Here is a 27,986-nt window from a genome sequence, read left to right on the forward strand (position 1 = left end):
CCCTCTTGACTGTGTCAGTTACTTTCGGTTTCTTTCCGGAAAAAGAATAGCAGGCGCAGGGTGCGGCCATTAACACAGATATTCGGCGCTCCCAGATCCCGTCAAGATTAGTTTTTGTGTTAAATACCTTCCATTTCTTGCGTTTCTCTGTGATAATGGGTAACATTACGCCCATGTGTTTCTTCTTACTCCTGATTGCCCTGCTGTCCGGCTCTACAAAGGGTAAGTGAGGAAACGCCCCGGTTCATTTTTCCTTCGACAAACAGAGAAACAGGGGCTACAGAGAACTAGGAGTGTGTTTGTCACACAGTGTTGCTGCTACACTGTTTCATGTCGCCTTGGCGAACTCCGAGAGGCGTTTTTGACAGTCTTGTTGAGGGACGAGGCCCGCCGCAGGCTATGTCGTTATCTGGACTTAGAATGTCCTGTTTAGCCATAGTTTATGTAGCTTGCTTAACTACCTTATAAGAAGGTAGTTACCTTCTTATAAGCATGGGGATTTGCTAGAAAAGGCACCACGTTGACCTGCAATGGAGTTAAGGCTGTAAAATTGATTTGAGTCGTAGCTAATTGCTAAGCTAACATGCGAACGATACTGCGTTGTGCCCATGACGGGCGGAGATGATGACGGAAGGAGCGAGTGAGTCATCTTCTTGCGTTTGTTCCTCTCTGAATAGCACTTGAGCAGTACCGCTCGGGCAAACTTAATGCGGAAGTTGGTGGCCCACCCATACTACATTTGAAAATAGGGAATTTCACATATTTAGCTTTTATTGGCCAATTTTGCCGCAGTCTCTGTAATGGCGTTTGTGTTAGCAGTAAGTTTAGCCGTCCACTCAGCGTTGTGTACAGGGAGACGGAGCGGAATAGAGCCATAAACGGCAAAGTGGCAAGCGTGTTTTTCCAAAGACACGCGCCTTCTGTCTGTGAAACGCACTCGTGAAGTTCCGTGCGCAGCTGTAGCCTAACCCATTCTCTGAACGTTTAAGTTAACATTACGTTAAAACTGTACTCATGCAGTACAGTTATGAATATTTCAACGTGTGCAGTAAAATGCCTGAAAAGTACACGTTGTGAAGACTGGGTCTTTCAGTAAAGCATTGTTTAACTTGTAGGAATTATTGTTTTATGTCTAGTTATTCCGTACACTGATGGATAATTAACCCGCCTGTTACCTTTTAAATTTACTAACACGTCTGATGAGTTGGGATAAATTTAACCTCAGTAATTTAAACTTCCATAAATTCATTATAATGATAATAACTGTTAACTAAGTTTATGTGTCAGGTATTTTATGTGTCTTGTTCATGACCTAAATAGAAAAATAAATAAAATAAATAAAACATAACATCCCTCACTCACCCCTTCTTATCAAAGTTCTTGTGGGAATTATATTTTTTACTTCCCAAATGTCATATGAGCTGGTCTGGTTCTGGTACTACTCCAGGTGTAGTTATATTAGATGAGGGCCCTGAAGCAGAGGGAAGTTTTTTAAAGATTATAAATGTTATGTTATAGTTCCTCAGTGTCCAAAACAACTAAAGCAAGTGTGTGTAAAATGTTGATTTTTCTGAAATGTTTTACACAGCTGAAACAGCCTGGGGTCAAACTGAACCCTCAAAAAACACATGCATACAAAATGTGTACAGGACATCGAAAACATATCATCATGCGCATTTCCTGTTTACTCACTTGTCCCATTAAATTAAGAAAGGTCATTAAATATACAGCAAAAAACAATGATCATGTGGTAATCATGTATTTAGAGGCATTAAACATCAAATGGAGTATGAGTAAGCATGTATGAGCTTATTCCACAAAGTAACCAGAAACTGTCAGATAGCTAAATGTTGTGCAGTATGAATTACCTCTTAAACGTAATAGGTAGGTAGGGTGGGCAGGTGCTTCATTCATCCCTGAGGTGAAACGGCATTGTTACTGCAGCAGACATTCCCGCCAAATAAGCAAGTATAAATCAAGAATAAATTATACTGCATGAGACTGAAAAAACAAACATACGATTAAAGTGCAGAATGTAACTCAACTGTTTCATGTTGTCCTGGATGCCATTAACCATGGAGTACAAGTCAGACAAAATAGAAATACTCACACTGTTTACACCTTAAAATTGTACTTTAGTATAGTCCTTAATTAAATGGACTGACGTTACTTTCCACCTGCTTAGATAGTTGGTCCTTTATTGTCATTGCAATGAGTACAACAAAATTGGATGACAATCTTTCAGTGTAAAAAACAGCATAAATAAATAGTATAAAACTGCATTAATAAACAGCATAAAAAGTTAAACAGCAGTTTCCAGCCCAGCAGGCCACAATACGCCTAGCCTCCACAATAAGCTTAGCCTTTCTTCACTATGAGGAGCGTATCAGAACCATTATGCTTTTGTAGGCTAAATTAACCAAGTATTTGAAAATCTAAAAAAACAAAACAAAAACACTTCCCTGTATGTAATTTATTTCTATCTGAAAACAGAACCAAAACTATGATCCTTTTCCATAAAAAGAATAATGGTCACATTATTATTATAACAGCAAAAATGCATGATCTGTCTGTGGACAGTACAGCTGAAATGGTGTTCATGACAACATGCTTCCAAAGATACTCTTTTATTAAAATACCCTTTTAAGTTACACGTTACCAAATATACATAAACATTGGCCACATAGACAACATTCCGCATAAGCCACCAAAAGCCTCTCAGCACTCTATATGGCTATATGGCGCCTTTGCTCTGCTGCCTTCGCTGTCCTGCCTTTTCAGCAGTAATGCTGGGCCAGAGGCTCTTAATGCTTATACCTGTCAATGTTATGCTGTGGAAAAACATGGAGATTTTCTTTTGGCATTAGCAAATGGCCTATCCTCAAGCTGTTTATACTGTTGGGAGTCACTGGTCCTGCCTCACCCTGTTTGCAGCTTTTATGGGCTGCATTCAGATATCAGATGGCTTTCACAAGCATCTGAGCCTTTGAAACTAAATATTATGAAGTTACATACAACTCATTCATTTTTCAAACCATGTCTTTGTATGAGTTGCGGGGACCACTGTTATGTGGGGAGTGGTCGTGGAAATGGTTAGCACTGGCGCCTCACAGCAAGAAGGCTATGGGTTTGATTCCTGGTCGGCTAGCCAGGGTCCTTTCTGTTTGCAGTTTGCATGTTCTCCCCGTGTCTGCATGGGTTACTGCCTGAAGCTCCAGTTTCCTCCCACAGTCCAAAAACATGCAGGTCGGGTGAACTGCAGATTCTAAATTGCCCAGGTGAATGTGTTTTTGTCTGCCCTGCAATGGATTGGCGACCTGTCCAGGGTGTTTCCCCTGTCTTCCACGCAGTGAGTGCTCCAATAGCTCCACCCACCCCCTCTACCATTATGGATAAGCAGGGGGTGCCAAAAAAAAAAAAAAACTTTTTACTGTTACTGTCCCCCTGTGAATATTGCTGCTGACTTTATCAATAGTATATGTCTGCAGACCCGGAGACTGCAGATTCAGGCCCGCAGTTTTGAGACCCGCAGTTCTAGGCCCCTCACAGCGACACCTACTGGACTGGACCCGCAGTACAGGACCCGCAGTTCTAGGCCCCTCGCAGCGCCACCTACTGGACTGGACCCGCAGTACAGGACCCGCAGTTCTAGGCCCCTCGCAGCGCCACCTACTGGACTGGACCCGCAGTACAGGACCCGCAGTTCTAGGCCCCTCGTTTTTCCGCGACAGCGCCACCTACTGGATGACTGCAAAACTGCAAGAATTTCCCTCGGGGATCAGTAAAGGAGAGCGCCACCTACTGGACTGGACCCGCAGTACAGGACCCGCAGTTCTAGGCCCCTCGTTTTTCCGCGACAGCGCCACCTACTGGATGACTGCAAAACTGCAAGAATTTCCCTCGGGGATCAGTAAAGGAGAAGCTTTGAAGGTTTATTCCACCTTCAATTCTAACAGTTTAAATGTTTATTGTACCCCAATACTGCACTGGTTTAACGTTTATCACACCAAAATACTACATACTAACAATTGATTAAAGGTTTGTTACACCTCAATATGTTTTCGCATGCACGCATATGCACAACAGGAGCAGGAACAGGAGCCTGTGTGATTCCCCTGACTTTTTTTCATTGCTCTTATGTGTACAGGCACACTCATGCAAAGCCGTGCGTGCACGCACATATGCGTGCATGCACTGTCTTGCGTGCACGCGCATGGACAAGCCAGGGAAACAGGCCAGGGATCTGGTGATTCTAACGTTTTTTTTTTTTCATGGGCATAGCCAGACATTTTTCTCTGCAGTTGCTTTGTAGTTGCTATACAACTGTACGGAGTTGTTTGACAGTTTACTACAATGCCAATTAAACAGCATAAATAAGGATATGGATGTCATTATTGGCTTGTTCATTGGAATCAGAGCCGTCTCGGAGATATGCACACGCACCAGATAAACATTATGTTGTAGGCCTAGGCCTGGCAAAATCAATTTGACGTTCGTTGTTGATAATTTAACTGCTGGTATAGCTATATGCCGCTTTTTCAAGCTATCTTAGCGTCTGTGTTGCTTGGCAACCGTTCTGTCCACTCTATCTTGCTTGGTGGAAGAATGAGTAGTTCTCAATTTTATTGTGGCATTATTACCAATAAATTATTGATTTTTTTTTTCTTGTGTGATTATTTTATGGGCTATATGGAGGGTAACCGTTTTATAAAAGCAATAAGTCCCTTGAAGCAGTGGGTTACAGTGATTTTACAACGGCAAAACGCTCCTCAGCCGTTGTGAAATCACTGTAACCCACTGCTTCTCGGGGCTTATTGCTTAAATTGAGAAGTATTTACTCTTCCACCAAGCAATAGCGTGCAATCCAGCAAGAAAGTGGGCAGAATGGTTGCCAAGCAACACAGACGCTGAGATCGGGTGAAAATCTCTTTGTTCTCCTCACACCAGCTCTGAAAGCAGCGAACAGACCACAGAGTTTGTTTCACAGTCGCCACTTCATTTTTCGCAATAAATAAATAAATAATGCACCAGAGTTAATATTGTGGGTGATGGGCAACCCATGTCACACTGGGATAATAATAGTAAAATAATCTTATTACCTGTTAGTATGTTGACAAAGTTTATATGTTTTTTTCCACAAATTGTAATTAGTAGTATATGATACAAACAGGCACGTAAAGGGTTAATATTTGATTAAGTAATGATTTAAAATAATTAACAACATTTTAATAAATAGAATGGAACGAAAAACCCTGGAAAAAATGATTTTAAAAAATCATAATTTTATGAAAGGGTAGATGCTTGACCATTTTTTTGGTCAAAGGGTGGGATTCGGAACTTTTCCTTAGGGTATACAAGGGTTAATTTCACACTGCAGTCAGTTTACATTGTAATGCTTTATTATTCTACTTTTCAATATTTTTTTGAACCTCAACAGAGAGCTACACAATTTTAAAACATCACTAAGGCCATTCCATAACTTGGCTCCACGTTGAATCCTTGCACTCCGATCGTCTGTCATTACTTGTCTCCGATTAAATAGGTGGCGCTGTCGCGGAAAAACGAGGGGCCTAGAACTGCAGGTCCAGGACCGCGGTGCAGTTTTACAGTCGTCCAGACCAGTAGGTGTCGCTGTCGCGGAAAAACGAGGGGCGTAGAACTGCGGGTCCTGTACTGCGGGTCCAGTCCAGTAGGTGTCGCTGCGAGGGGCCTAGAACTGCGGGTCCCAAAACTGCGGGCCTGAATCTGCAGTCTCCGGGTCTGCAGACACATGCTCCTCGACTTTATTCACACCACAGCTGACAATGACCCAATTCAGATTTTTTTTTTCACAGATTTGATCTTTTTGTCTCATCTCTGTGACCTTATCTGACACCAGTGTGCACAGATCTCTGCCATGATCTCTCATGTGTACATTTACAACAAGCATGCTGCTGAGCAATTAAAAATGTCGTTGGCACCACAGACTATCAACACATTATTAAAATGGTGGTGCAGGCATTCGTTGTCTTGAGTAGTTTGCTTTGGGCAAGAAGGAGAAAAATGGCTTGGACTGAAGCATACCTATTAAATTTGCAGCCTCCCGTCTCCCTGTTGTTGCTGCTGACAGTGAATGAATAGTGGGAAGAAACTCCATGAATTCTGATGTGAGCGTTCACACAACGTCACATCAGCAGCAATCAAATATATATCTGATGTAGGAGTACATATGAAACTCGTCCTACTCACAATTGAAAATATCAGATTCAATGTGTTTATTTGCTCTTCAGCAAGTGTTATTTAAAAAAAAAAAAATCACATCTGTGTTACATTTGAGTATGACAGCATATTATGGTTACTGTGGGGGAGAAAAAATTAAGGAGCTGGGGGAGAGGGTGATAGACCTTGTAAAACATGCACTACACTGAAAGAAAGAGGCAATGGAAAGAAACAATTGAAACTTCAACTCAGAGTGATGCGGTTCAAGTGTTTTGCATAATTCTAAGGTAGGCTGTGCAATGGAACTAGAAATTGCAATATAGAAACACTGACGTTAACTGACATTAGGAGGTTATGTAACTTTACTCTGTCATCTTCCATTAGTATTTTTTGCTGTATTACCTTATGTTTATGATTAGCAGACTTCTAAGTTTTCATACTAAATTTTGACAACAAGATTAACAGTTTAACTAACACTGTGAAGTTTCACAAACCATACTGTAGATATGCACAATTTTTGTTTTTGATTTTGAGTGAATCTTTGGTAAATAATGAATAATGATGTGCAGCATTTTATTTTTATTTATTTATTTTTTGATGTACAGCTTGCTTGGTGGTGAAGCAGCCCATGCTACAGTAGTATGGACTGTATGAGGGACGAAAAATGACAAAACAATAAATAAATGAATAAATAAATAAATACGCATATAAATATATAAATGCATAAATAATTAAACTAATAAGTATTTCTACATTTATTTATTTATTTATTTTTGTTTTTATTCATGCATTTATTTATTTATTTGTGTATTTATACATTTATGCATGTATTTATTTATTTATTTTTACATTTATTTATTTATTTATTTATTTATTTCTACATTTATTTATTCATTTATTTATTTATATATTTATTTTTACATTTATTTATTTATACTTTTATTTATTTCTACATTTATTCATTTATTTATTCCTTCTTTTATTTCTACATTTATTTATTTATTTCTACATTTATTTATTTATTCCTACATTTATTTCTGTATTTCTACATTTCCACATTTATTTATTTCTGTATTTCTGTGTCGTATGTTAATAAGGTGGGCGGTTCTTACATTAGTCTTAAGCACGATTGGTTTGTGGGTGTGATCCTATCCACTGCTACTGCCTGGACTGGCAGTAGCAGTGGATAGCAGTGGACTAGCTAGCTACTAGGGCATTAACAACGCCATACTTTTCCACGTCGTCGAGGTTACATCGACCCGTCAACACCGGGAGATTTTTGGGGGGGCTAGCGGGGCTCCAACCGGAGGGAGGGAGGGGTTGTAGTGGAGCGCCGACCGGGCGACCGGGGGGGTGAGGAGGCTGTAGTGGAGCGCCGACCGTGTGTGTAGTCGGACTACTGGAAGTAGTCGGTGGGTGCATGATTTACCACATCATTCGCCAGTGACCTTAAATCACTGACGATGGCTCTCAAAACACTTTCCATTGCGTTTTACACAGTAGCTAGTAGGGCATTAATGTAAACATCGACCCGTCGAAAGTCGAAGAAACACACACACACCCCCACACACGGTCGGCGCTCCACTACAGCCTCCTCACCCCCCCGGTCGCCCGGTCGGCGCTCCACTACAACCCCTCCCTCCCTCCGGTTGGAGCCCCGCTAGCCCCCCCAAAAATCTCCCGGTGTTGACGGGTCGACGTAACGTCGACGACGTGGAAAAGTCTGGCATTGTTAATGCCCTAGTAGCTAGCTAGTCCACTGCTATCCACTGCTACTGCCAGTCCAGGCAGTAGCAGTGGATAGGATCACACCCACAAACCAATCATGCTTAAGACTAATGTAAGAACCGCCCACCTTATTAACATACGACACAGAAATACAGAAATAAATAAATGTGGAAATGTAGAAATACAGAAATAAATGTAGGAATAAATAAATGTAGAAATAAATAAATAAATGTAGAAATAAAAGAAGGAATAAATAAATGAATAAATGTAGAAATAAATAAAAGTATAAATAAATAAATGTAAAAATAAATATATATATAAATAAATGAATAAATAAATGTAGAAATAAATAAATAAATGTAAAAATAAATAAATAAATACATGCATAAATGTATAAATACACAAATAAATAAATAAATGCATGAATAAAAACAAATAAATAAATAAATAAATGTAGAAATATTTATTAATTTAATTATTTATGCATTTATATATTTATATGCGTATTTATTTATTTATTCATTTATTTATTGTTTTGTCATTTTTCGTCCCTCATAGGACTGCTTCACAGTTCACAGTAGAAATACTTGTACTACATTATGATGAATTGTAAATCTTGTGATTCTTGTATACATTCTTGTATACATTGTAACAGTCAGTGTGAACACACATGCATGCACGTACATGGGCACGGGGAGAGAAATTGCCAACTCACTTTGGTCACACTGAATCTCACCGTATGTGTATTACAGTATAAAGTTCAATCCTGGACAACTGCAAATAATGAAACCAATAATTCATATGGTATCATTTGCTGAGAAGAGTTGCTGTGTTGATAAAAAGAAGATAAAAAGCAGAAGCATTTATTTTGAGCTGTGATTTATTTCCTTTTTTTTTTCTTTTTTAAATGACAGACTGATTTCCTGTTCGCGTCCTGCCTCAGAATATGTCCCCTAGAATGTTTTTTGGAGCAAAGAGTATTTGTGAAATTTGGTATGAGGTCATCTAAGGACTCTTCAGCCCCACCCATACAGTGGAAATGATTTTGAAAACTAATACTGCAAGCCATGACAACAAGGGGAATCCCACTGTCAAGGCGAAAGACAGCTTGATGTGTATTTAGGAACATTTAAAACTGTTTTGAATAGCTTTGATATGTTATGTTACACTTGGTGCACACGAATGAGGAATGAAAAATGCTATAATGGTTTATTATCTTATGATATGGATTACTGTTTGGTCAAGAATGTTTAGTGAAGCCATGATGTGTAACCTCCCTGTGTGTTAAAGCAAAATTCAACCTTGACAGAGAGCTGAGACATGTAGTTGTATATGAGACCACATGATGGTGAAATATCCTGGTTGCTTCTAACTCTTCGTTAAGTTCCATAGTAAAACAGCTCCAAAAGTAACACTTGTTACACTTGCCAGTGTAAAAGCATGTGATTAAACTGAGAAATTCCCAGTATGTGCAGCCCTCCCTTCCCTAAGGCTGGTGCTGTGCATCAGTTGAATGAAGATAACATCTTGATGAGATCATACATTACAGTCTTGTTTTTTGTTTGTTTTTTTTTTTAGTTCATTTTTAATGTTGGCGGGAAGCTGTTTCTTCATATATCATGGGAAACACCTTGCCCAACTCTGCTCCACAGGAAATGACGTGTTTCATTTCTCAGGGTTGTTTTGCAGTAAAAAGAAGAACTGGTTGGTCAGCCTGAGCAGTGACAGCCACCATTAGTGAAAAGACACAGGCTGTAGGCCTATCCCTCATGCACACTACATATAATAGTAAACAGTACCTGCTGTATACTCATCTCCATAGGAACTGTTTTGGCAGTTCTTGTGCTAGAAATTCAACATACTGTACTGTTTTGTACCAACAGCAAATGAGGCAACATTTCTGTATCATGTGACATGCATCATGTGTCTTTCTCATGCTTTATAACTTCAAATTTGAAGAACTGCTAACACATACAAAAATATGTATTAATAGATATTTCAGTTTATATTTGGCTTTCGGGAGCTTCTCCTTTGCTGTTGCCCTCTGAGTAGCTCTTCCCTTTCCATAATGCCTTTCCAGAAGCCACTGCATTGAGGGAAAACAGTGTGCAGTAAGTACACACTCAAAAGGCCGATCCAGTGGAGTGAAAACACTACATACTCTAAACCAGGGTCCTGTACCCTAAAGCTGGATTAACATACCCGGGGTTTCTCTTAGTTATCTGGCTTCACTTAACCAGACATCCGCAATCCTGATTTTTGTTACTACGAAGCCGGTTATCAACTCGCTAACTGAACCCAGGCTTTTCCAATCTAGATCTGTGTGCCCTCACATAAAAAGGGCGGTGTTTGCTGCATGTGACCAATCGCAGACAAGGAAAAATCTACCAGTGGGCTATATAGCAACAACTTCTTCACACTTTCTCATCAAATGGGCTGGCCATTTTCCTAGAGAATTGATTGGTCAGTAGGCGGGGTTTTTATACCTGCTGAGCTCTTATCCTGAACTTGACCTGCTCTGGAGCAGAGGCCTGTATCACGAAGCAAGCTCAGTTTTCCCTGGATTGCTCAGGCCTATCCGGATACACTTATCCAGATCATGGGGATCAGGGATAACCGGTATCACGACGCTGGTTATCAACTTGCCCACTCAATCCATCAAGAGCCGTGAACGCGCACGTATAACGGGCGGGTTCCAAGGCAGCAGACCAATCACAAACATGAGTGACAAGGAAAAATGCACAAGTTGATAGCCTGAATAAAATCATATACTGAGCTGCGTTAGAACATACTTTTAGAAAATACTTTTAATGATCAAATTTCTTAAATGATCTCTCATTTCTGTTTTCCTCTCCTACAGAGTGTCAGCTCTGTACAGCAGCAGCTGTTAGCCAGGCTGAAGCTGCTTCACATCAGTATTACACTCTCTCTCACATACAGATAGTCGTCGGCAAAATCTAATGGATTTGATCGGTCCAGGAAAATCCTTTCACGCTGTAATGCTCTCCTCACTATTTGGGCTCCTTCTTCAATGGGATTCTCAATGATTGGGTAGGCCATGTTCTGGCAAACAGCTGACTGGCCGGGGGGCGGTGCTTTATGTAGGATTCAGGATAGGTTTCCTATCCCGATGAGAGGTGAACCAGCTTTGTGATACAGAAAATCCGGAGCTTAATCCCGCTTTGTGATACAGCCGTCAGGTTAGAGCGTATGTTACCACGGCAACGCACCCCAATAAAAAGTAAAGCCCAAATCCAACTTTATGGTACAGGCCCCTGGTTTGAATGAAGATGGAATCTGCTTTGGGGACACAGCTAAAGAAAAGAGAAAGTCATTCTACATCTACAGGAAATCCAAGCAGCAGGACATCACAACACTGCCCACATCGCTGACAGAATAAAAACAAAATGATTTCAAGGATTTGCACGTAAAATGAAACAGCCATTTTATCAAATGTTGGCAAGGCTACACATTTAGAATTTACCTAGATGAGTTTTTTCTGTTTTTTAAAGAGGTACTTTGACACTTTAACCTGTGCTGCCTGTTTCCTCCTTCTATACTTTAGTTGTATAAATTAGTTCCTTTATTCATATCTGCTCCAGCAGCATCATCAGAATTATTAAAATATCATGTGTTTTTAATATCTAGCCTTACAATAGCATCTGTTTTTTCTGCTGTAAGCTAGATGTGTGCCTCTCTCTGTCAATTAATAATACCATCACAGAGTTTTGAACAATACCATCTTCATCTCAGATCAAATCTAAGTGAAGATTCTCCTCATCGGCACTAAATCCACATTATCCAAAAGTGACAGTCTCTCTAAAATTTGACAGCTCATTTGTCTCCCCCTCCCCACAGATTAAGAGTCTGGGTGTCACCCTCGACAGCACATGATCCTTCCAAGCCCACATCAGTAGCATCACCCGATCTGCCTACTTTCACGTTCGCAATATCAATCGTCTCCGCGCCTCCCTCACCCCACACACCACTGCTATTCTGGTCCATAGTCTAGTCTCTTCCTGGCTTTACTACTGCAACTCCCTTCTGTTTGGTCTCCCTCATAAGTCACTCCATAAACTTCAGCTGGTTCAGAACTCTGCCGCCCGCACCATTACCCGGACCCCATCTACCTGTCACATCTCCCCTGTCTTACTACCCTCAGATCATCTTCCACCATCAACCTCACTGTCCCCTCTGCTCGCCATGGGAGGCAGAGCTTTTGCCACTCTGCCCACCGACTCTGGAATTCAACCCCCCCCCCCCCCCCCTCCCCCTCCCCCTCCCCCCGACCTCCATAACACAGAAACACGGGCACTTTTTAAATCCAGGCTCAAATCCCATCTGTTCCATCTCGCCTACTCTCTTTAATCGTTTATGTTTATTCTAATTGTTTGTATGTACTTGAATGTATTATTGTATGCACTTGTTTTAATGTATTTTTGCTTTGTAAGGTGACCTTGAGTGTCATGAAAGGTGCCACTAAATAAAATGAATTATTAGAATTATTAGTATTATTAGTATTATTATTATAAGATTCATCAACTGGATTGCTTCTTTTTCACCTCAAATTTGGGCAAAGAAAGGTTTTGTTGGACTGCTAATGTGAAATAAGTAGTGTTTTAGGGTTAGGAAAAAATCAGTTCACTTAGGTATTGCAATTGTTTTTTGAAAGAAAATGGGCACCCACAAGCTTGAAGATAATCACAGATTCATGAAACTTTACAACGACAAACTAGAGGATCATTCACAAACAAAAATTGCAATAAATCATAACATGGAATCTCAATATTTGTAGAATCACAATACATATGGAATTGGCACTCAAGTATCGCGATAGTACTGAATCGGGAGAAAAGCTGCTGTCCCAGCCCTAGAAGGTTTCATTACTCAGTTCGTAGAGTGGAACCCTACTACTCGTACTCAAACCCCATGGGCTCACAGAGCTAGGGGCCGCAGGGGGACTCTTTTCTCCATCCCTCCTGTCAAATAAAAAAAGTCTTTCTCTCCCTAACCAATAGGTTTACACTTTTCAATGAGGCCCTGTTTCTCTTTACTATAAAATAAAGGAACAATTTCAAAAACAATCTTTTAACACTGAGAATTACAGTATATGCAGCAACTGCCATAAATACAATGATTCTTTTGTTACCCGGCCTAAAAATATTTTCACCCTAAATAATGTGGAAAACTGAAAGCCTGCCATTGGAAAAGTGTTGCTTCCTCATTTTCACCTTGACTGACAAACTGCTGTCTCTTTGCAGGTGCAGAGAAACAAGTGCACTCTGCAGAGGGAGATAAAGTCACACTGGAGCCAACTGTTCCTGATCAGTTCAAACCCCTCACAAGCATCCTGTGGAAACACAATCGCAACATGGTGGTGGAATGGATTAAGAAATTAAATTCTACAGATTACTATGGAGCGTTTGCTGATCACACAAATCTGGATATAAAGACTGGACGTTTGGAGATCAATACTTTGGCTCGTAATTACAGTGGAGTTTATTCTGTGGAGTTTAATGGCCAACTCCAGAGCGAGTTGTACAAGGTTGATGTGATCAGTAAGTATGATTGCCGTCCTATAATCATAATCATAATTATGTTTGCACTTATGGGCAAGCCATAGGCCTCTTTGTCGTATTTTTGTAGATTGAGCTGAAGCTTCATGCTGCATTCTGTACAGTTCACTGTAGTGCTTTGCAATACTACTTGTGCATTCCAAGTGTAATTCCAGTGGGCTGAAATAGAACTGGGATATGGAAAATCATACAACAGTATATAGCAGGGTTCCTTTCACGTTTTCATTGTAAGAAAAGGTAAGGAGTGTGTGACACTGTTTCCCTGTCAAACACTGAAGCTACACTCATTCCTGTTTCCTTCGATCTGATATGGCAAGAATATCAAGCTTAACTGCATTTAAATATCTCACAGTTTTGCACTTTGTTTACTGGCAAAGTTACGTACTCCATTAAAGACAAGTCAGGACCTTTTCTCAGTCTTTCAGACTACATAGTTTTAATCATATTTACATTAATTTGATGTTTTCAGCACCCAGATCGGGGGCCTCATTTATAAAACTGTACATAGGAAAGATCACTCCAGGTGGCGTACAGAGGAAACACAGGAAATGCGTGCACACAAAAACTTTCAGATTTATAACAGAGTGCGCACATGTCCTACGCCTGCTTCCATTTATAAATCACAATCAATCCTAAAGTTGTGGCACGTGAGGAAGCGCTTTACCCCACCCAGATGGTGCCTATATAAGGTCAGGGGAACACCCTCGATGAATATGCAAATATACCACGGACACGATGGAGCAAGAGTCACTCATCATTGTGGGCCAACAGATCCTGCCGGTCTCTGAAGAGCCGCTCCCTCCGGAGTCTCCCGTGCGCCAAGTCCTCCAGCAGGGCCAGATAAGCCATTGTGCGTTTTTACGCATTGTGAGTGAGGGCCCTTTTATACCCACCCATCACTTGATTTTCTGAACAGCAACAGGTGTTGTAGCCTAATTGATGAGCAGTTTTGCGCTTCATCTCATTTAAATTACAATTCTTATTCATTTTAAATGTTATGGCACATTTTGGGAACATGGTTAGGCTACTGTCTGCCTTATTGTTTAGGCTATGTGAATGGATTTCATACAAACATTTTAGTTTCACAATAATGTATGCGCGCGTGTGTGAGTGGGCGTGCACTCCTGGGATTATCTATATCAGTTATGCCTCGTTCTTCGTTTTCTCCAATATATCCTTCATATATAATATGTGATGGGTAATATTTGATTATTTCACACAAATGTATCGATTTCACATATTTTCTGTGATTTCATCCTTCTGCTGTTGGCGTCGCATGGAGGTGCGCACATTCTCCCGTCAAGTTTGTTATTTATAAATCCCAAACGTTGCTTACAAAGTGGCGTACGCCCTCTTTTGTGCGTACGCAGCGTTTATAAATGAGGCCCCAGATCTCCAGTAAGGAAGGAGGAAACAGTCCGAACCAAATCTTGTAAAGGTTCTTACACACCGGCATGCGTAGCGAAATAGTGGAACAAAAGTGTGAAAAAACTCACTGGTGAAATTTTCGCCTTTAGCTATTCACACCAATCAGCGATGCGAATGTGCGTATTGTGAAATATGAATCCCGCAGCGCGCAGGAAAGCGTTCTGACAGGAAAAAAACATGGAGTCAACTTCATCCTCCGATGAGGACCTTGTCATTATTGAATTGCTTACCCGTCCAAAGAGGAGATTTTGGCTACACCCGCTTTTACAGAGCAGGGATAGAGAAGGGGAATTCCACCTGCTGATACAGGAATTAAAATTGTATCAAGACCGTTTTCAAACTTATTTGCGGATGTCCGTGGGACAATTGGAGACTCTCCTGGGTCTGTTGGCACCGCATCTAGAGAGACAGAGAACCAACTATTGGGATCCCACTGACCCAGAGCAGCAACTGGCTGTCTGTTTGAGGTAGGCTGTCAAACTCTTGGGCAACTACTGAGGAGAAATGCTGCCTCTCATGCAGGCACTGACGTCATGTTGTTGTGAATGGAGACTGGTGATTGGCTGCTGCAGTTTGTTCGCCTAGAAAAATTGAGCTTCTTGCGAAAAAATAAATCTCTTGCGTTTCAACTTTTTGTATTTCACGTTCTATGTGCAAGTACTGATTGCTTGTTATGAGTTTGAAAAAATACTAAGTATTCGCACGAAAATAACGCTGTTGGTGTGTAAGAACCTTTAGTGTGGGAGAACTTTAACATAAAAGTAGAGTGTGGCATTAATGGTGGGGGAGGCACGGAGTGCACGGACACGCGCGCGCACACCCACACCAAAAAGACGATTGTTTTTTTTCTATCGCTCATTTGCACTTCACATCAATAACATAATGTCACCGTGTGAATCATTAACGTTGTTGTAGTGGTCTCCCTCATATAGTTTGTGAACTAGCAGCTTCAACCTGCTGGGAGGGTCTAACAGTCAGGAGAGGAGAGCAGGAGGCATCTAGCACACATAATGCATGGAAGACTTATAGTGGAAAAAATAAAACTGGTCACTGCCAAATAATTTTAAACCACAATTCATACTGTAAATATCACTTTAACAGTGGAACTTTGGTGTTACTAGTCATCTCATTTGCACCTAAGTAAACATTTCCACAAATAGTTCTAAAAAATATCTTAAAAATTATATTTTGGATGTTATGAGTTGTATCCCCCTGAGGGATGTATAGCATCACAGACACGTTGTATTTTTTTCAAAGTGGTGTGTGATCCATTAAGAATGATATACCGTATTTCACCAATTAATCGCCCGGCCGCAAATAGCCGCCGGGTTCTTATAAACGCCTGGGGTCTGCACGCATTTTGCGTATTAAACGCCCACCCGAATAATCGCCGGGGCGATTATTTGCATCATAATGAGGTAACCTAAAATAAGGCTACTCACCTTATTTTTGCAGAAGTAAACAGTTAGCCGCACAATAACTGTGCGGCACTTCTGTTTTCTGTCAAAATAAGAGCGCTAGCTAACGTTAGAACAAAAGGGTGTACCGTAATATTAAATCGACCGACTGAAAATATGTTGGACAGTAGCTGTCATCACGATAATGATCTGGTGCAAAAATAAATAAAGGCCTGCAGCGAATAGCCGCCTGGTTCTTTTTAACGCCCGGGGTCCAAGTCGATTTTGCATATTAAACGCCCGGGCGATTAATTGGTGAAATACAGTAGTCAGTCTCCAATTAATTTAAATTTAACATTTATTTATTTTTTAAATTATTTATAATTTAATATAACAAACAGCTCAGGGAGATTCATGCAATATTGTCTGAGCACTATTTTGCACTGTCTACTTAAAATAATGTTCTGTTTTTTAAAAAAGGGTTGCAATTTTTTTTCCCGATGAATCGAAAAAATAATTGACAGATTAATCAATTATTAAAATAAGCGTTAGTTGCAGCCCTAATTGAGTGAAATAAGTATTTGATCCCCCAGCAAAACATGACTTAGTACTTGGTGGCAAAACCCTTGTTGGCAAGCACAGAGGTCAGACGTTACTTGTAGTTGGTCACCAGGTGTGCGCACATATCAGGAGGAATTTTGGTCCACTCCTCTTTGCAGATCATCTCCAAATCCTTAAGGTTTCGAGGCTGTTGTTTGGCAGCTCAAAGCTTCAGCTCCCTCCACAGATTTTCTATGGGATTAAGGTCCGGAGACTGGCTGGGCCACTGTATGACCTTAATGTTCTTCTTCTTGAGCCACACCTTTGTGTAGGTTGTCACTCAGGATTTTACAGTACATGGTCCCGTCCATTCTCCCGTGGATGTGGTGAAGTCATCCTGTCCCCTTGGCAGAGAAACACCCCCAAAGCATAATGTTTCCACCTCCATGCTTGATGGTGGGGATGGTGTTCTTGGGGTCATAATCAGCATTTCTCTTCCTCCAAACACGGCGAGTTGAGTTGATGCCAAAGAGCTTGATTTTGGTCTCATCTGACCACAGCACCTTCTACCAAGCATTCTCTGAATCATTCAGATGTTCATTGGCAAACTTCAGATGGGCCTGTACATGTGCCTTCTTGAGCAGGGGGACTTTGCGGGCACTGCAGGATTTTAGTCCATTACGGCGTAGTGTGCTGATGGTCTTGTAGCCCATTCTGGCCTTGTGCAGGTCTTGTCTGTGACATCCTTAGACAGCTCTTTGGTCTTGCCCATGGTGGAGAGGTTGGAGTCTGATTGATTGATTCTGTGAACAGGTGTCTTTTATACAGGTTGCGAGTTGAGATTAGGAGTATCTAACCCGGTCTGTGGGAGCCAGAATTCTTAATGGTTGGTAGGGGATCAAATACTTATTTCACTCAATGAAATGCAAATGAATTTATATCCTTTATATAATGTTATTTTCTGGATTTTCTTTTTGATATTCTATCTCTCACTGTTAAAATAAACCTACCATTAAAATTATAGTGTGTTCATGTCTTAGTCAGTGGGCAAACTTACAAAATCAGCGGGGGATCAAATAGTTATTTCCTCGACTGTATGTGTATGTCTATTTATCTATGTCTATATTTATCTATATCTATATTTATATATCTGTATCTATAGATATATAGATATAGATATAGATATAAATATAGATATGCACTACCAGTCAAAAGTTTGGGCACACCTTCTCATTCAGTGTTTTTTCTTTATTTTCACTACTTTCTACATTGTAGATACATACTGAAGACATCAAATATATGAAGCAAGACCTACATATTATGTAGCAAAGAAAAAAATGTTAAATGACTCTAAATATGTTTCATATTTTAGATTCCTCAAAGTAGACACCCTTTGCTTTGTTGACAGCGCTGCAAACCCCTGGCCTTCTCTCACTGAGCTTCATGATGTAGTCACCTGAGATGGTTTTCACTTGACAGGTGTGCCTTGTCAGGGTTCATTTGTGAAATTTCTTGCCTTCTTAATGGGGTTGGGACCATCAGTTGTGTTGTGCAGAAGTCAAGTTGGTACACAGCTGACAGCCCTATTGGACAACTGCTATTGGCAAGAACCAATCAGCTAAATAAAGAGAAATGACAGTCCATCATTACTTTAAGAACTGAAGGTCAGTCAGGCCGCAAAATTGCAAAAACTTTGAATGTGTCCCCAATAAGAATGTAACGATGAACCGCAATGCAGTTAAAAATCGATTTTTTTTTTTGGGCCACGATGTATGTCGAGGAAAATGGAAATGAATCGCGATGCTCGTTTAGACCACCAGAGGGCGTATCATATTTGCTTTACTTTCTGAAACACGTGTTTCAGCACGTGACAGTGTCACGTGTTTGACAGTCATTGATTGAACGGAACAGAAATGGATGCGGTTGGGCACATAGGCAGAAATCCCGGGGGGGGTCGGGGGGAACAAGACCCCTCCATCCATAAAGTTGTCCCCCCCAGAAAAAAAAAATCATTGTTAGCACTAATAAATAATTTTGAATAATATAGTAATATTCAATGAAAGCACAATGTAAGCGGTGCTATTTATAAATGTAAAATAGTGTGTTTTTAAGTGTTAAAAATTTATGCCATCCATGCTTCATTGGAGAGATGACACTACTCATTTTACCCACTCCCAAACAAGGCTCATTGGTCATTCCTCCGATTCATACTGAACTGGGTAGATCTGCTTTCTGTTTCTACGCCCCGTATCTTTGGAACATGCCTGTGCAACAACTCAAATTATCCACATTAATTCCACTCGGTCAGTTCCGTTGATTGATGGCAAATTCTGCAGATATCGCTTGTATTTGTTTCTACCTTCTGTAAAATTGGTTTAAACAAGCAATTTTATGTTTGTCAGGAACTTTATTGTAACATTATACAAAATATAGAAAAAAAAAACAACAGAATACTGCTGCCAAGTGCTGGTAATAAGTTTTCCAATAAATATTCTCATTATAAACAAAATATGTATAAAATAAGTTCCAATAGGTAAAATTTTCTCAAATAAACAAAAATATATATAAAATAAGTTTTCCAATAAATAAAATATTCTCAAATAAACAAAATATATAAAAGATACATATTTATAAAAACTCCGATGGCAGTTGTTATAGCTTTGGCCTGATCTGAACTGCTAGGAAGAGGCTGCTTGTATGCCGTAGTCGGCTGCGTTTGCACTAGGGTGTTTTTTATTTCTTATACCAGAGATATTTACACTTGGATGACGCCGTTTCAAAAGAAATAGCATGTTTGTCGTGTTGCCATGAACGTACCCGATCTCAGCTGAGCAATTTCGGCACACTGCCTTCATTTTATCCACTTGTCTTTGTGCAATGCAATGCAATGCAATATTTGACCAGGAAGCCGAAGTGTTCCCAAACAGCAGATTTTAGCGACAAGGGACGCTCTTCAAGCTCTAGTTTCTCACTAGTGCCGGTTTCGGTAGCATTAGCTGTAGCCATGACATCAGTGCTCAGGCTGCAGGTCATGTTTCAGGTGTAACTTATTATGCTTCTTTGAGAGACTAGACGCTTCCCTGGCGTACTGCTGCCCTCTACTGTTTTCTACTGTCTACCATTAAAATTTTACACAATCTCAAATATTATCATGAAATATTTGTGGAAAAATCTTTTTTGTGTTTCAAAAGGTGTGGCTGTATTAGACAGATACAAACAAATACAAATTATATTTTTTTGTTTATTGTTTACAAGAAAAACTAACAAAACTAAATTCTTGACAAATTCTTCTGATCACAGAATCTTCTTCCAGTTCCTGGCTGTCCAGTTCTTGTGTGCCTGGGCCGACGACGCCGGGCTAACCTCTGTCTCTTATTGATCAGGGGCTTCTTGATAGCCTTGTAGGACCTTAAGCCATGATCTAAAAGTCGGCCACGTACAGTGCGGATGGAACACTGGACACCAGTTTGGTTTGACCACTGCTGCTGAAGCTCCTGTGATGTCATTCGGTGGTTTTGCCTGCACATGTGGATCAGGATGCGGTCATTTCTTGCTGAAGAAACCCTTGGACGCCCAGATCTTGGCTTGTCTTCCAAGCTGTTGGTTCGTCTGTATTTCTGCAGAGTGGATCCAACTGCTGAAGGACTGCATCTGCACTTCCTGGCTATCTGGATCTATCTGGATCTTTATCTTCAGGCGTGTTTCCTGCATTAGGTTCCTTGTTTTAGCCATTTTTGTGTTTGAAGAACTTTCAAATGTGCTGGCTTTATATAGACACAAAGCTTGGCAACAAAAATTGTGTCTTTTAATAAAAAGAATGACCTTCATCACTGGTACCAAAATGACCCAATACTCAAAATTTCTTATGTATTTTTATGGAACAAATCAATTTTAAGTTTTTAATGGCTTTTTTAGGATTTGTTTAGTATTTTGGCTGTGACTGTACTAAAAGAAATTGCGCTTCAAGACCTAAGAGTGATTCTTAATGCAATATTTCACAATGAATGGGGTGTCCGAAAACTTTTTTCCACCACTGTACCTGGGTACACAAAGCTGATAACAGTTGCTAGTTGAATAGTTGAGATAAAAGGACAGTTGAAGTACTGTTGAAAGGTAACATATGATCACACGTTGACCTGTGTTTGCAGTTTGCAGAGTTGACCTAAGAAATGATCAATTCCAAGCTGAGGAGAGATTTGAATGATCATCATGCAGCTGCATGGCTCACAATTCTAATGCATCTCTTTTGTAAACGGTAAAATGTTAGAGGTTTTGTCCTGTGGGTACTTGCACAAGCAATGTTACTCTAACTAATAAAAGAGTACATCATTTTGTAATAAAAAATAACACTGGTTCTGTTGTTAAAAGGTGTCTGATTTTACCAATAATGCCAATACTGTTTTCTCCACCAACAGAGAAAGTCCCAAAGCCCACAGTGGTACTTAAGCCACTGACTTGTCCTAATGAAGACATCTGCACACTAAGCTGTGATGGAGACACCACAGGGGCTGAACCAGTCACCTACAGTTGGAGGACAGATCAAATGGATGTCTTTGAAAAGTCAGAAAAATCAAAAAACGTCAGCAAGGATGACAGTCATGTTAAACATTTCTTTTGCCAAATAAAAAACCCAGTTAGTCATGAAGACAGTGACCCCATGGAGAATCCATTCCACCCAGGTGTGTAGTTTACTTTTGTTACTAAACTCATGCAGGATTAGCGGTTAGAGTTTGGAGTTTGGGACACTTTGTTTTTGTACACTCCCACAACTAAAAGCCTTTAAGGGCTTTTTGAAAATCAGATCTGAGATGAAAGACAAAAAACAGTTTCTAAAATTATTCTTCTCAGCATAAATTGTAAACACACAGATTCACAATTGTTAAATATTACAACTTGGGCTGAAGAAAAAATCATATTGAGTGTTAAATCTTGCCTTGCTGACAATGCTGTGCTCATCCTTTAAAATCAGTTAATTAGAGACCTTTATATCAGTTAAAACACATTCATTTCCATATGGGATTAATTAATTTATGAATTATTATTTCTCAATTAAGTATAAAAACAATGTATATAATGTCAGCATTGTCCTTTACACACTTTACCCAGTGGGAAACGAGGCTTGATTTGATTTTTAAGGTGATATGATTTTCAAATATTGTTTTCAGTAAATTAAAAATAGATTGAATGTTGTGTACATAAATAATCTGTTGGCAAGAGACATGATTTTGGTATTAGAAGTGCTCTGGTTTATGTTTGTTTGGGGGGTCAAAATAATTTGCCAAAATTTATATAAAAAGTGTTGATGTTTGCCCCAAAATAACACCTTTTGACTTGTGACATTGACTTAGCCTTGTTTTTAAAACAGGTCCTCCAATTGGCCTTATTGTGGGTTTGGTGTTAGCGGCCATTGCTGTTGTTGGTGCAGCGGGGGTTGTTTATTGGAAACACGGTAAGACTTTTGATTTGTTTTAGGTGTTCACACCTGAGTTTCTACAATTCAAAGTTCCTAGTCAACACCTGCAACCATGGTGGGGTGTGTGTGTGTGTGTGTGTGTGTGTGTGTGTGTGTGTGTGTGTGTGTGTGTTGGTATTAACACTGTGTGCTTGTGCTTCATTTCAGATGCTATAAAAGAAAAGATGTGTAACAGAAATCGCAGTCCTCGAGGTAAGCTTTTCCCATAAAAACATTGAAATAAAAACATGTTAATGTGAAATTTTCGTCTGACTTGGTCTCTTTCTCTGTGGAGAAAATAACAACAGGACATGGAAAAGGTCAGAGGGTGGAAACAATCATTTTATTAAAAGAAAACTAAAGAGGGAGTAGCCTGAAAAAATTATGGAAGTATTTAGTTTTGGTATTAGTTTTCTTTGGTGCTCGGACATAAGCAGAACAGCAGTTAGCACTCAGCTGCAGTATAAACAGGTCTTTCAAGGGTGAGATCCACACCTGAGTTTCTAAGTTCCTAGTCAACACCTGCAACCGTGTGTGTGTGTGTTTGTGTGTGTGTGTGTGTGTGTGTGTGTGTGTGTGTGTGTGTGTGTGTGTGTGTGTGTGTGTGTATGTGTGTGTGTGTGTGTGTGTGTGTCTCAGTTTGTGTGTATGTGCCTATACATGACAACATGCAATATAACTAACCGTTGTGTGCCTGTGCTTCTTTTCACATGTTATCATTCCAAAAGTCTCTGTGTTATGTGATAGAGATGCCGCAGATAAAGGCTAGTGTTTCCCACAGAAGTATTCAAATTGAAACACGTTAACATAGGGTTGTGTGATATGAATTAATCCATTGATATGTAGGAGGTAGTCTTATTTTTATTCATGTAATATTGATACTTAGTGGTTTAAATAAGTAGTTTGATAGTATTTCCCATCTTTGCTGAGCTAGAGAGGTATATATAAGGAAAAAAAGAATAAAAAAGGAGAAAAGGCATGTCTCTTCTGGACGCCAGTTCCAAATACAGGCCAGTTGTAATCATGGACTGAGGCAAATAAAAGCCTGGGCTATTAATTGAATTTGTAAGGTATTTGCTGCATGGTTCAGTCTTTGACCAGCCAGAAGGAGCTACTATGCCATTGACATAAAACAATTTTAACAGACTTATAGCTCCCTCTCACATTCACAGCGCTTAATGTTTGCATGTAATGCTCAACTAAGAGGGAGCAGTAAAAACGCCTTTCTCTTTGATCTGTTTTGGTGCATATTTCAGCAGCATGGACAGAGTGGAGGTCTAATTATCATTAGTCTTTTGTTTAAACTTCACATAAAATAATCAATGCATTAGATTACATGCTCATTTCTAGGAGGTGATCATGGGCTGTTCAAAACACAGCAAAACAAAATGCAAATCGGGCACAAAATAAGCAAATTTATTGTAGTTTCAAAGTACTAAGATTTGACCAGGCGGGGTGATTTCAGTCATGGACATCATTTGTACAGGCTCTTGGGCTCTTATCTGAAGCAGCTCGACAAGATGCTTCCATAACACACTATCGAAAATCATGCAGGAACAAACAAGTTCACTCACTGACATTCATATTCTCCGATGTGTATATCATGGACCTATCAGATGTTGATTTTCTGCTCATAGACAAATAGGTTTGAATAAGTGTGTATTGTGTGCATATAGTGTGTATAAACCTGATTTCCATGGTATGGCAGCTGTCATACCTTGCCATACCTAATTGATGCTTATGAGCAGGCAGATGTTACTAACGATCCCTCCTGACCTTGAAAAGAAAATGAAAACTGTTCATTTCTCCTCTCTGCAGACACACGTTCAGCAGCCCAAAAGGAACCACAAGGCAAGTCTTCTTGGCTTTTATGAAACTGTAAAATGCAGACGTAAAAACTTTAAATATGGGGGATAGCAATAGCTGTTAGTGGCACTTTATGTTCTCACATTTTATATCACATGATTTGATATGTATGCTATATTAAATTATTACAATATATGATTGACAGTTATTCTGCCACTTACTCTTTAGCTGTTACAACACTTTCCACCAGAAACAAAATCGAAATAAAATAATTGCATAGGTAAAATCCGGTATCTCCTGGGTGCATTTACAACATTACCCTAAAACACTTTGTGGCTTAGCGACATCCCATGTGTGCAGGAGTGGTTTTACGTTGTGGTCACGACCTCATCATATATACTCAAACATCCATTAAATGGAACCAGAGTTTAGACAAATTCAAACATCAGCCTTGTGACAATAAGCCACTCAATGTCTACACAACCCTGCAGTATCCAAATGAAATGGATAACTAAAAGCTGATGATACTACTGACAATTACAAGTGTTGGAGGTGGGGTCAGTATTGTATTAGGGCCAGGAGATAAACTGGCTCTAGCAGGCCAGTGGCAAAAAACTGTCAATGCTGGACTCTATGTTCTTTCTTATCACCTTATTCTGCATTATTCTCTACATGTATAGTCAGTTAAGCACAGGTTTCTGTTAGTGCTTGCTGGCTGTCAGTGAAGACGCCTCGTTCAGTATGAGGGTTTATTAGGAACACTGGCAGTTTGATTCTCAGTCTGTGTGTAATTTCCTGTTGTGTTTTGAAGGAGGTTAAGCAAAGTGGAGAAGCTGCTATACATTCACGATTGTTGTTGTGTTTTACAGGAAGTCGATCAGAAAATGTTGGACTGACTGAAAAGAGTGAAGACAAAGAAGATGGGAAGGCAGATGGACTCCAAGTATGAAGTCATTGGTTATAGTCTGCCACCATTTTCAACAACAGACTATTTTCACAGCAGCCATTTTGACATGAAATAGCAGGGTACACACAAGTGTCGCTAATGACATCAGTGATGGTTCTGTTCCATTTAGGTGTAGCAGTCTTTCCAGTGAGCCAGCATGAACAACAGCAGCACCCTGGCACTGTTAGACCTTCATGGAATGGAACCTAATAAATGTCATTAGTAACACCTGTGTGTACCCTGCTATTTCATGTCAAATGGCTGCAGTAAAAAAGGTCTGTCACACAAATTCTGTTTCCAATTTACCTTCATCTGTCTCTTTGAGAGATTTAGCAGGACTTTCTGATGAGTCACTGCAGTTGAAAAACCATCATAATGAAGGGATTGTGTGAACATTTATGTTTTTTTGGTATCTATTGCTTCTGGACTGTTACACAAGCCTGAGCTGCTGGTAAAGTGAGATTATCTGAAGCAACTTGCCCTTAATTTTTTTAAGGTATTCCAAAAACAAGCCAAAAGTTTTTTTTAGACTTGAGTCAGTAGGGCATGTTAATTTATTTTCAGTGTGTTATCAATCAACCATCTCATTTACTACATATAGAAAGAATTCATTCTCTTACAGAATACACATTTGCAGTGTAGTAGTAGAAAATAGTAATGAGAATAGTAGTTTCCTGCCAGAATGCATTCTTATTTTCTTTTTGAGTTGAAGCCATATGTATAGCCTTAATCACTCATACCATTCTTTCTGTATAATCCTGATGTAATGTATAATATGTGTTATTTTCCATGCTTTTGAGGAGTGTATTGGTTTTTGTGTGTTGGAGTGGCATGGTCGGTGTTCTGTTGATGGAAACTAAGGGCAGCATAGATTGGAGAGTATTAGACATGCTGTGACACCAACTGCCAGAAATATGCGAGTAACTTATGCTGACTGGGAATAAAGTTGATAAAGGTTATTTCTCTGGATCATGTAGTCAGCTTACACAACACCAACTGGCAGTATTACCATAGTTAGAGATGCTCTCCATAGACTCCATAGGCTGTTGAGTGACACGGCTGAACATCATTTCAAATTCAGCTTGAGGGGGAAACAAAACAGTGGATTTGGGGGAATCACAAATTACACAAAATGACAAAAACCTGCTGCACTGCCCTCTAAGGGTTGAAACTCTTCCAATCAGTGATGTAGTGGTGTCTTTTAAACAGCTGTCAATGGTAGAGTATATCCAGCCACACCAGTGATTAGGTGTGGCTAGAAAGAAAACAAGATTTCTGCCAGTGGTGCCTGACTCTTTATATCGTCTGTAGCAGGGAGCTGTTGCATATCCTCTGTGGGTTGAAAGTGTAACCCCTGCTGCACTTCTGACCACACCTAACATTACTGGTCACAATGGTGCTGTGTTCAATTTGTGATCACACCCAACAGTGATGTAGATCTGTCATGAGGCATAATGGCCTCACTACAGCAAGGTCAACACTTCAACCACTAGATGTCAGCAAAATCGAGATTTTCTGCTTTGGTGTCATCGCCATTTAAGTGCTGATCAACAGGTGGCAGAGTGGAGCAAAGACGACTGTTTGATTATTTAAGGCCATGCAGAGCCCTGAAATACATGCCTATTTGTCATGTCCATGTCATCATCTTGCTTGGTTCAAGGAAAACAGAAAATGCCCAGTATATCTTTTTTCATTGGCAATATTTTCATTCAATTTTCATTCACAAGTACATTTTCATCCACTTTCAATCCATTTCAAAATCATTGGTTAAGTATTTTTAAATGTTTCCTTGAACAATAAAGAAATGCCCACATTGCCCAGTTTCAAAGATGTGGTCTTTGTCCAGTCCCTAAAGCCGTAATGTTTTTAGTTTGTAGATCCAAAACAAATCTCTTTTGAGAGGAATGTTATCTATTTGTACTATCTGTGTTTTTAGAAATGAAATATTTGCCTTCTTTTGGTATGTGGTCCTGGGGTTGAGCTGTTGTACTGAAACTAAAGTTAAGCTAGGGACACACAATAGGACTTTCCCCAGGATTTTCCATCTTGCCATCATTTGCATTGTCTTAAGAGTTTTCTCAAATATTTAAGGAAGTCACACGAGAAATGGTCAATGTGACACCCCAAAGATGTAGTTTCTGCACAGTTTTAGTGCTCCTTGGGACTGGTCAGGTGACAGGGCTCTGTTGCAGTGCCGCCAACAAATTATCCAGCCAGACTAATGAAATGCAATCATGAAATATAAGGGTGGAGACATGTCAGCCTGGCCTTTACTGTGCTCGGCCCGGATGTCCTCTCATGGCACAGATTAAACAGTGGAAATGGGATGAAAGTTAAGCACTGAGACTAAAACGACCTGGATCGAGCTGCCTGAGGAGCTTCAGATTGTCATCTGTTAGTTTTTACTCTTGCTGACTTAATTTATTTTGTGCATTTTATGTTTGTCTGGGATTGGTGCTTAAAGACTGTTTAAAATGCTACATGAATGTTATTACCTTTTTTTGCATAAGAAAGATAATAACATTCACAGTTAGATAGGTTAGAAAATTCTTATATTTTATGATTTATGTAAATATTCTAATCATGTTTTTGTAATATTTTTGTATCATATTACCATTTGTCCAATCAAATTAGGCTCTTTCAGTTTGTATCAAGTGAGAGGATGTAAAGCTTGAGAATACTGCATAAAGTAATTGTCCTCATCCTGTTAATGCTCCTGTAGTGTGTGTGTGTGTGTGTGTGTTTTTAAACAATATCTCTGCTTCCACCAAATGAAGTATGAAAAAGTATGTCTCAAAGAAATGAGCCCATCTAGATCCATAACAAGCAATTCTCTAAATGGTGGATTCAGTCAGTCAACCCAGTTAAAAAAAAATCCATTAGAAAAATAACTGTAAAAGAATGTTTGCGAATGT

General features: G+C 39.7%; 1 protein-coding gene across 1 annotated transcript; it reads left to right on the forward strand.

Annotated features, from left to right (window-relative positions):
- The first annotated feature begins 48 nt into the window (after nt 1-48).
- Nucleotides 49-27,973, forward strand: LOC115371345 (uncharacterized). The gene is made up of 7 exons (XM_030068670.1): nt 49-222; nt 13,188-13,484; nt 21,283-21,546; nt 22,233-22,316; nt 22,488-22,532; nt 24,138-24,170; nt 24,995-27,973. Exons 1-7 carry the CDS (start codon nt 156-158, stop codon nt 25,072-25,074), a joined length of 870 nt encoding a protein of 289 aa, XP_029924530.1. The 5' UTR covers nt 49-155; the 3' UTR covers nt 25,075-27,973.
- The last annotated feature ends 13 nt before the right edge of the window (nt 27,974-27,986 follow it).

Source organism: Myripristis murdjan, chromosome 2, assembly GCF_902150065.1.
Source record: "Myripristis murdjan chromosome 2, fMyrMur1.1, whole genome shotgun sequence".
Classification (NCBI taxonomy): domain Eukaryota; kingdom Metazoa; phylum Chordata; class Actinopteri; order Holocentriformes; family Holocentridae; genus Myripristis; species Myripristis murdjan.

Excerpts from the sequence above, each read along its gene's own strand:
- LOC115371345 (XM_030068670.1), top strand. The coding sequence starts at position 156 with ATGGGTAACATTACGCCCATGTGTTTCTTCTTACTCCTGATTGCCCTG. Across the intron at positions 13,485-21,282 it reads GTACAAGGTTGATGTGATCA|AGAAAGTCCCAAAGCCCACA; the intron begins GTAAGTATGATT and ends CTCCACCAACAG. Across the intron at positions 21,547-22,232 it reads GGAGAATCCATTCCACCCAG|GTCCTCCAATTGGCCTTATT; the intron begins GTGTGTAGTTTA and ends TTTTTAAAACAG.